Source organism: Trichechus manatus, unplaced genomic scaffold (genome assembly GCF_000243295.1).
Source record: "Trichechus manatus latirostris isolate Lorelei unplaced genomic scaffold, TriManLat1.0 scaffold00054, whole genome shotgun sequence".
NCBI classification, from domain to species: domain Eukaryota; kingdom Metazoa; phylum Chordata; class Mammalia; order Sirenia; family Trichechidae; genus Trichechus; species Trichechus manatus.
The window spans coordinates 1,584,125-1,595,002 of record NW_004443990.1 but is presented as its reverse complement, the minus strand read 5'-3'; the positions used below and the strand labels follow the sequence as shown (position 1 = coordinate 1,595,002).

At 40.0% G+C, this 10,878-nt stretch overlaps 1 protein-coding gene across 3 annotated transcripts in view; it reads left to right on the top strand.

Annotated features, from left to right (window-relative positions):
• Window positions 1–242: 242 nt before the first annotated feature.
• Window positions 243–10,878, top strand: part of USP32 (ubiquitin specific peptidase 32) — a 229,520-nt gene continuing 218,884 nt past the window's right edge. The window contains exon 1 of one of the 3 annotated variants that reach the window (XM_004377840.2): window positions 243–457. In XM_004377840.2, coding sequence (XP_004377897.1) covers window positions 400–457 — 58 coding nt within the window. In that variant the 5' untranslated portion in view covers window positions 243–399. The remainder of the gene's footprint in view (window positions 458–10,878) is intronic. The other 2 variants (XM_023732685.1, XM_023732684.1) reach the window with 2 other exon arrangements.

Here is a 10,878-nt window from a genome sequence, read left to right as displayed (position 1 = left end):
CCCTCCCCTTCGCTCCTGCGCGCGGTTAGCGTGGGGTGGGGTGGAGCGTTTGGCCCCTGGCGGCCATTACCCGGAACAATCCCCGGCCTCGGGTCAGGTGACCCTTGGCGGGGCTGGCGACAGGGGGGTGGGGGGAGGGGCGAGGGCGTGAACAGGGAAGGGAAAGGGAGGGGAGGAAAGAGAAGGGCGGAGTAGGAGGGGGCGGGGTGTTAGCGGGTCACGTGATTCGGCATGGAGGCGGTGGCGGCGGCCGGGAGGAGCCGCTGGGGTAGAAGCCGCACTTGTTAGTGTGGGGGGCCGGGGACGCCGACACCGTCACCCAGGGACGCCGAGGAGAAGGCGGGAGGGGGGTGGGGGCGAGATCAGGCTCCGACCCCCGGCCGAGGGGATGAGGCGAGCATGGGCGCCAAGGAGTCACGGATCGGATTCCTCAGCTACGAGGAGGCGCTGAGGAGAGGTGAGGGGGGAGGGGTTTGGGCGAGCTGCCGGGGAGGCCGGCGACAGGCTGTCCAGAGGGTGGGTGACTCGGGGAAGGGAGGGGAGGTTGAGAGCGTGGGGGCGCCTGAGGCGGAAGGGAAAGAGGCCAGCGATGGGGAATATTTTGGGGGAGAGGGATCGGGTGGGAAGCAGTGTTTTGCAATTGGGATCGTATGGAAGGGGGCGAAGCTTTTCCAGAGAGAAAGGGTATCAGGCGGTGGCAGGGCAATGCCCGTGCTGTTTGGTGGCGTTGTTATTCTGGATGTGTCCAGGGAAGTTCTCTCCCCCTTTTCTTGGGTGGCTCCAGTGCTTCCAGCCCCCCTCATTCTTTACTGCCATTTTCTCCGTATCACTCCTTCCTAAAAACCAACAACATCCTAATCTCGTACCTAACGGCCTTGGCTAGAAGGGAGACGGGAGGCAGCTGCAAAGCGCTCTTCTCTTTGCTAGCAGAAGCCCTTTCCTACTGCCAAGTGTCTGCCTTTGCCGAGGGCCTTTGCCAGTCCTTTGGGGACCATCACTATCCTCTTCTGCCTTCCCTCAGCCTTTGAGCGAGTGACTTTGATAAGAACGACCTGAAATTAAGTTGTGTTTGAGGTGAGATGAGGCTGGACAGCTGGTGTTGCCACAAGACCTTGTCTTAGGTTTCATCTCAGACATTGGCCAAAGCCTTTTAATTGCACTTGATTCTCAGTTCTCACTCCCGCCCCCCTATAAAATGGCATTTGGAAACCCAGCATTCTAATATTATGTTATAGCTCCCTTTAGAGACTGGCGTTGCTGCCAGTCCTGGCCTGCTGCTTGTTGGCTCTCATGCACTGTATGTAGTTAACAGCCCCAACCCCCTCCCTACAACTTACTCTGATACCGCTGTCCATGATCGCTAAAGCACACGCTAACTGGAGGTGTCTATTGCACAGTTTATGGCCTGGATGTGACTTAATTTTTCATGACTGGCATTTGAGTGTGTGTGTGTCTGTGTGTGCTTGCTTTTTGACATTCAGTGAATTTTCTTGGTAAGAAGTGAAGAAAGACCATTAAGCAGATTAGGTGCTAGGCATTAACTGTTAACAGGTTTCTAAGTCAAGAAACTAGCCATGCTCTAGATGATGGTTTTGGTATCTAAGAATAGAAAATAAAAGATAATTCAAAGGCAGGCATTCAAAACGGGAATTTAGTAGTGAACTCTTGTTCATATGTGGGAAGACGAGGGATAAATTCAGTGGGCCAATACCTGAAAATACAGAATTCAGATGTTTTGGTTGTGGACTTAACAAAGTAACACAAATATGCTTTTTATGTGTTTTTTTTTTCTTGTGGAACACTACAGTGATTGTTCTTACGGACAATCTCACTTGAAGTTTTTTTTTTTTCCCCCTGCCTCAATATGAGAAATATTCCAAATTCTTGATGTGTTTCCAGCCCTAGTAGTCTAGTCATTTCCTGGATGCTGTTGGAGCCTGACAGGTCTGGCCTCAATTAGGCAGTGGCTTACATGGCATGAGAGAGGACATCAGTCAAACTGATCTACAGCTTCAAGGTTCAGAAGTGTTTAATTTCTTAAGTTTAAGGTTGTGAATGTCAGTGATGTAGGTGGCATTAAGGAATTCTAAAATTAAACCTTTATCCAATTCTAGCCTGCTTAACCTCCTAACAAAGTGTAGGATTGTACCTTTGTAAATCTAAATGAAGTTAATAGTTGGTGCATTTTAAACTGATCTGACTGAAGGTTTTTGTTCAATTTGTTATGAAGTGTCTGCCTTTGAGAAGTAAGAAAATATTTGTTAAAACCTTATTTATATTACATTTTGATTTTGTTGCTATGGATTTGGCTGAACTCTCTTATTCTGATAGTTTGCAGATTGTCTTAAATTTTTATGTAGATAATGAAATTGATTGTGAATTAAAAAAATTTATTTATAACTATTGTTTGAGGGAATTTATATTTTACCATTTTCGCTGCAGATGAAAATTAAAGCAAAAGAAGGAAGCAAATTGATAAAATAACATTTCTAAATGTAAACCAGGAGTGGTTTTTTTGTTAGTGTGGTAACTTTTAAACATGATGCCGTTTACTGTCATAAACATCAAACTCTCATATAGAATTTCTTTCAGTAAGGTTATAGAAGAAGTTTATAAAGCTTTTGATAGAGCTAAACAGTGGTTTGAGAACTCTTAAGGGAAGTTTTTTTTGGGCTCTTGAATAATCTAAATAGATACTAAACCCTCCATCCCTATTCTCACCTGTTTGTTTATAGTGTCTAAGGTGAATGAGGAAAGAGGAAAGGTAGGATTTGACAAACACATTAGTCCAATGTGTGTTATGTGAATCATTGAACAAGCCTGATAAACTACTGGAATACCTCCCTCCTTGGCTTTTCTTAAAATTATTGAGCACTAAATAAATGCCTAGTCATAATTAGGTAGCACTAAAAAAAAAAAAAAGTCAAGTATATATTACCATATAAACCAGGAAAACAAAACAAAAACAAACAAACCATTGCCGTTGAGTGGATTCTGACTCATAGCGACCCCATAGGACCGAGTAGAACGGTCTCATAGAGTTTCCAAGGAGCACCTGGTGGATTAGGAGCCAACCTCTAGGTTAGCAGCTAAACTCTTAACCACTGCGCCACCAGGGTTTCCATATTACCATATACGAATAGGGAATTGCTGGCAGTTTATCTTGCAGAGCGGGGCCTTGGAAATGAAGTGTTAATGACAGATAACACCTACTAGACCTGAGTGAAAGGGCAGAATAGTGACTTACATTTCAGAAGCTCCAGAAATTAGCAAGATTGGTTATGCATACTGTTTCATCTACAGTGTGTCGGTTATATAAACATTAACATTTTTCTGAAAGTATACCCTAAAAATTTTTTTTTTAGGGAGATGTATTAGTGGTAGCTTTTATTTTTGGCTTGTATTTATCTTTCTTAAATATTTTGAGTAAAACACAAGTAAGCCTTCCCTAGAAGGCTTTGACTCATTTAGATTGCATGTGTTTTGTAAGTCTTATCTACTTTGTTTCATGGGTACTGAGAAATTTAGCAGTATGTTCTTCATCTCTTTGCTTCTCCTCCTTATTACATTTAAGATTGTGGCTTGCGTATTCCTAAAAATGTATTCTAAGTCCTTGGAACATAGTTAGCATTCCAAAAAACGTTAATTGAAAAATGAGTTGCAGTTTAGAACATCAAGGAACTTTAAAAATCTTCTCCAATGTTTTGATTCTCCTTTTTTCCCTGCTCTTCTTTCTTTCCTTTCATTCTAGAAACTGAGGGGTATAAGACTTTTTTTTTTGTGGTTAGCATTGGCTGAATTAAAATTGTTCTCAGCTTTTAAATTGTGGTAATAAAATACAGTGAGTGAAGTAGAATTTGGTACTTAACATTCAACTAAATAGCTGAGTGATGAACTATACGTGGCCATGTTAATATGTTGGGGATTCATCTCTTTAAATGTTCCTTCCTTCATTCATTCATTCAACAAGTTGTTAATGCCCAGTGGCTGAGTTAGGCTCTGAGGAAAGATGATTAAGACTCTCACTAGCCTGAGTCAGTGATCTCACTGATGTGTATACACCTCAAGGGGGTATTCAAGACCATCCATAGGGGGTGAGAATAAAATATTACCCATTGCCGTCGAGTGGATTCCAACTCATAGTGACCCTGTAGGACAGAGTAGAACTGCCCTATAGGGTTTCCAAGACTGTAATCTTCATGGAAGCAGACTGTCACATCTTTCTCCCAAAGAGGCGCGGGTGAGTTTGAACTGTGGTCTTTTGGTTAGCAGCTGAGCACTTAACCAGTGCTTAGAACTTCTATTTATAGTCCTATTTTGGGTGAGTTTGATAATTTTCATAATATATTAAAAATTAATGTATATGTATATTATTTATAAATGATTACCACATATACTGTGTGCTATAGTGCACAGAAGGAAGTGCTATAGGAATGCAAAGTGTGTATGATGACCTATCTTGCAGATAGGTGTGTGTGATGACCTGGAAAGTTCTGTGGAAGAAGTGGCGTTTGAACTGGTTTTGAAAGGTGGAGCAGGAGTTAGTCAGAAGGAACGGTATGTATGAAAGTATGGATGTATGAAAGTCAAAGATGTATTCTAAAAAGATGAGCATCCTGGAGCTGCTCTTGTAAGTGGGTGGGATGGGCTGGGCTGAATGTTTGGACAGAGTGGTGGAGATTTGAAGGTAACATGGTATCTTGGATCGCACGTATGAAAGGTATTGATGCCAAATTCTGGTATTTGAACTTTATCAAATGTGGTACTGGAAACTACTCATTGAAAGTTTTCAGTGGAAAAGTCACATGATCGTATTTCCTTTTTAGAAAGATAACTGTTACTGTGAAGGAATGAAAAAGGGAGTAACTGGAGGCAAGAAGGCAGTAGTTTAAGTGAAAAGTAAGAAGGCAATGGGGATAGCAGATAGTGAATGTAGGAGATGTGCCTAAGAATTGATAACACTTGTTGACAAAACTTGGTGTGTGGAGAAAAGGAAAAATGGAGGATGACTTGTATTTTGATCTTGGGTGACTGATAAAGAACAGATTTTGGGGGCATGATAATGAATTCTATTTTGGCTAATCGAGTTTGAGATGCATTGTTCTTCCTCCCAAATTAAAAAAAAATTTGATATTTACTATATATTGTTATTTAGTTTTTCATTCTAATCATTATACCTTTGATTCCTAGTCTTATTGCTTGTTAACTAGTTGTGTATCTTTAAATGCCACGGTGTGACGTAGTTTTTTTTGTTCCACAGATAATGTTCTCTCTCACACCTCGAATTGGTAGGAATACCATAGGTCTGTAACAACCTTTTGGGGCTACAAATGAGTACGCCTCAATCCATCTAAACCTCTAGGCAAATCTGGAATCTGCTAAGTTGTAAAGTAATAGTTAAAGTCATTTAATTGTAATGTCTTATTTATATTATGTCTTCAGTGCCTAATAATTCTGTGTTAGCTAATATTTACTGAATTTTTACTCTGTGTCACAGTATTTTAAGTCCTGTTTTGCGGATTATCTTTTTTAATCCTCATAACACTCTATGAGGTTACAGAATAGGATACTGAGACTTAGAGAAGTAAGTTAACTTAAAAAACCAGGCCTACTACTTGTTAACTTTTAATGTGAGAGTATATCATATGGTTTCTTTGTACCACAGATACTATCTCTTGCACACCTTGAATTTATAGGAAACTCTTGTTGTGTGCTGCCATAGAGTTCATTTTCTAGTCATAGTGACCCCATGTAACAGAGTAGAACTTCCCCATAGGGTTTCCTAGGCTATAATCTTTATGGAAGCAGATTGCCAGGTCTTTTTCCCACAGAGCAGTCGGTAGGTTTGAACTACCAACTTTCAGTTAGCAGCCGAGCGCTTAACCACTGTGCCACCAGGACTCCTTATAGGAATCCTATAGGTCTATAATAGCTTTTTGGATAAAAAGGTATCTAGGCTAGTCACACAACTCATAAGTAGTTAAGAACTGGCTTTTTAATCTAGGGAGCCTGACCTATGCTTGTAATCACATCTCCATATGCCCCTAGCACTGTACTCATTTCATAGTATATGTTCAATAACTGTATGTGAAAGAATTTAATTTCCTAGTCGCTTATAGGTTGGTGTGTGTGCTACTGGAGTAATGAAGAGTGTAATAGTTGCAGATTCCAGTACTTACCGTTTTGCTTATCCACCAACCCTAAATGCTCTAAAACCTTGACTCCCCAACCAAGATTTTGTTCACCAAGTTTCATAGTATTTAAATCTTCATTAATATTATACTACCTATGATTTGAGATTAGCTCTTTTAGCATAATGTATAATTCTATAACTGTAAACAGAATTTCACAGTCCAGCTATCTTCTGGGATGCACTGTTCTCACTTATTAAAGCGTTTATTTTCCTTCATCTGGGTTTGTTGAATTTGTCAGTGAACTCCCTAACAGTAGTTAGAAATTGTAGGTTTTTGTTAAAGCCTTTTGCAAGTATACCTACCTATCTCTTACTATTTATAAAGGAAAATAAGGGGCAGTTTTAAATTAATCTGCTTATATATAGTCACCTAAATAGTTACAAAGGTGCTGTTCTTCATGCTCTCCAATTTATGTATTTGGAGTGTTAGTGACAAAGAGGAGATAAATACAGCGATGAACTCTGAATTTTGGGGGATGAACAGAATGAGGTGACATCACTTGATGGTCAGTGACCTCCCCGTGTACCAAACTGGACAGCTGTTGTTTATCTTTTCTTGTTCATTGTCTCTCTTTGTGCTTGGATGGTGGGACTTCACAGTAACAGTACTCAGGGTTCCCTCCCAAAAAGATTCCTAGAGTTGGGAATGTGGTGACCAGCAAATAATCAGATGTTTTCTCAGGAGAAAGGGAAGATTTTTGGTGCTTGATTATGTGATAGTTAGGCGACAGGAAAAGTTAGAGAAGTGAGTATCCCTGCTGTGATTATAGAAAATCTACTGTTTTTGGAGCACTAGAGATTAATGCTGAGAGTTTGGGTTAGAAGCGTTAATGTAAAACAGCTGAAGTGGTGGAGGGATTTATTTATGAGTTAAAAGTTGGTAGTTTGAAAATGGTACTGAATAGGCTGAGGTGAGAATGACAGTTCTTTTCGTACTGTATCCAGGAAGTATGACTTCTTTTTTCAGGACTTGTCATTGTTTATGCTTCTGCTTTTGCCTTTTGGACTTCATGGTACTTTTAAGTTGAGTGACACCATCTCTTTCTGTATGCCAATACTGTAAGTTCGCTTGTTCCTCTTATTTAATAATAAAGAGCTCTTGGAGATCAGAGGTGAATAGTTAATGACACATAAGCCTGATGAAACTAGCTTTTTGGATATTTACGGTTATAATTTATAGTCAGAGACCTAGGTATTCAAAGATGACCAGTATTCAAGGCCTTGCCTTAATATCCCGCTTGTTTAGAGATTTACTATTCATCAACATAAGGCTCTTTTTATTTTAGGGAAGTCCCAAGTTCATCAATATCTTGTGACGAAGGTTCAGGAAAACTGATTATTGTGGAATCTTGCTATAACATGGTTTTTGGAGTCCTTGTACTGAACTGCATCAAAAAGCAAAACTGTGCTAAAATGAGGTTTTACAGAGGGACTTCTCCAGCTTCTCTTTCATTTCTATAAAGAAGTTAGTTTGTTCCAGGGTCTCACCCCTGTGGAAAAGCCTTTTAAGATTTGCTATGGTTTTATGCCTTTCAGTAATGACTTTCCCTCATGAAAGAATCTGGAGAGATTCCATTATGGAAAGAACCCTTCTATTCATGTGGGCCTCCTCTAGTCTTTCCCATGGCAGTAAATGGCACCACTCTTCTACTCGACTGGTAAAGCCAAAAATTGAGATAGTCTCAGTTTCTCCCTTTTTCTCACCATCTAACCAATTCACTTATCCCCAATTTGAATCTGTCACCAAGTCCTGTTAGTGCAGTAGTCAGTCCAGTCAGTTAACTTCTGCCACCACTCTAGTCCAAGCTGCTATCATCTATTGCCAAGACACCATGCAGTGGTTTCACAAATAGTTTCACAGCGCAGCCGATATAATCTTCTTAAAATCTAAATCGGATCATGTCACTCCTTTTCTTGTTGTTGTTGTTGTTGGGTGCTGTCGAGTTGATTACAACTCATAGTGACAGAACAGAACTACCCCATAGGGTTTCCTAGTCTGTGATCTTTATGGAAGCAGATCAACAAGTCTTTCTCCCGTGGAGCCAGTGAGTGGGTTTGAACTGCCAGCCTTCTGGTTAGCAGATGAGTGTATAACCGTTGTACCACCAGGACTCCTCACTCCTTTCCTTAAGATTTTATAATTACTTTAGAACAAAATATAGAGTCCATATAATGGCCTAGAGGTCCCTAAATAATTGGGCTTTTGCTTAAAGTTCCAACCTCTCTCATAGTACTTTCCCTCTTATATACTAGCCACGCTAGCCTTCTTTTTGCTTTTGGAAACTTTTCTGGCTCTAGACCTTTGCATTTGCTGCTTTTGCTCAGCCTGGAAAGGCTATTTACAAATTTTTACATGTTTGACTCATTCTCATACCTGAGGTGCTAGATCCCTTATCACTGTGTATGAAGTAGTCTCCTGTCTTTATTGCACTTTTCTGAATACGTAGTTTGTTTATAGCCTTTATTATTGTCAGGCATGAATCCCCAGTGCCAGGATAGGTGCAGTACCTGATGTATTTTAAGTGCTCAGTGAATATTGGATGGCTGGATATGTGTATAAATGAAAGAAAACTACTTTCACCTGATGGTGAGAAGATGTGAAGAACTTGCATAATGTTTTGCAAAGGTGGAGTTGAGGGGTGGAGGGGATAGAGAATGAAGTGCTGACCGGAATTGAATCTAAGCAATGTGTCCATCTCAAAATTTCTCTCCCTTTCAGCATCTTTGAAAAGTTTGTGCTAAAAGTTTTAAATGATAGTTTAAAAATGTGATGACCTTAAATGCAATGTGTAATTTTGTTTAGTTTAAATGCTTACAATTGCTACCTAATAATATAAACACCCTGAGTACTTATTGAGAGACTAGTCTGGCAGTAAGTGTGTACTTATGAACACTTAAGAATTCCTTTTGGTAAAAGGTAGAATTTAATAATTTTCCTCATGAAATGATTTGTTTTTATACAATGGACTTCATGTACTTTTCATCCGTGGTGACAAGTATCATCCTATTGCCATATGTGAGGTTAGAGTTGGAGACTTATTTGCTTAAAGTATTGTATGGAGTTGGTTGAGAATAAAATTCACATCAACATTCACATCTCTCATTGGTTCTAAATAATTCGGGTGATTTTAAACTAAAATTTATCAGTATGTTTAGCTTTTTTTTTTTTTTGTCTAAGATTCTTTTTTCTTGCATTCCATGGCTAATACTTTTTTCCTTCTTCTTAGTCTTTTAGTTTTATTTTTACCAAAGTGAGATAAATAGGTAGGTAGAGATATATAGATATAGATAGCACCATTGAATTCACTCTGACTCCTGGGGACTCTCTGTACAACGAAATGAAAGACTGCCCAATCTTACGCCATCCTCAATGTCACTGGCATGTAGGAGTCCATTGGTGTAGTTATTATTTCCACCCGTGTCACCAAGGGTCTCCCTCACCGTCACTGGCCCTCTGCTTCACCAAACATGTCCTCCTCCAGCGATTGATCCCTCCCGATGATGTGCCCAAAGCAAGAGAGCCAGATGATGTTCTTTTGTGATTCATAGGGTTTTCATTGACTAATTTTCAGAGGTAGATTGCCAGGCTTTTCTTCCTAGTCTGTCTTAGTCTGGAAGTTCCTCTGAAACCTGTCCACTATGGATGACCCTCCTGGTATTTGAAATACCGATTGCATAGCTTCCAACATTATAACAACACGCAGGCCACCACAGTACGACAGACTGGTGGTGGATATATATACATAAACATACAAAATTTAGAATCAAGTGATTGTTCAGGGCTTTTTATGAAAAATAGCAGTCCTCTACCTATCCATCTCCCCCACCATTTTCCTCTAACTAAAGGCTAATACTTTCAACACTTGAAATTTATTAATTTGGTTTACCTTCATATCAAAGTAATATGCTTATATTGCTCCTTTTTCCCCCCAGTTAAGGCATATTTATTGGCTTTGTACTATTGAAGATGAAGATTTAACTCCTTCATACTGCCACCAGCCTCCTAAACATACATTTCTCCTCCCATTCCCTCATACATACGTATGTAAATGTATGTATATATATTTTGTCTTTTTGGTTAGATCCGAAGGAGCCCTGGTAGCGCAGTGGTTAAAGTGCTTGGCTGCTAACTGAAAGATGGGCAGTTCGAACCCACCAGCTGCTTTGTGGGAGAAAGATGTGGCAGTCTACTTCCATAAAGATTTACAGCCTTAGAAACCCTATGGGGCAGTCCTGTAGGGTCGCTGTGAGTCAGAATCGACTTGACGGCAGTGGATTCGTTTTGGGTTAGATCACTGTTCAGTGTTTACATAGTTGTTATTAGTTGCCATTGAGTTGCCTCCAACTCATGGCGACCTTAGAACGAAATGTTGCCTGGTCCTGTACCATCTTCATGATCATTAGTATGTTTGAGTCCCTTGTTGTGGCTGTTTTGTCAATCCGTCTCATTGAAGGTTTCCCTCATTTTCACTGACCCTCTACATTACCAAACAGTGTGTTTTTCTAGTGATCGGTCTTCCTGATGATGCGTCCAAAGTAAGCAAATCCAAGTCTTGACATCCTTGCTTGTAGGGAGCATCCTAGTTGTATTTCTTCTAAGACTGATTTGTTCATTCTTTTGGAAAAAAGTATTAGCCATGGAATGCAAGAGAAAAGAATCTTAGACAAAAAAAAAAAAAAAAAAA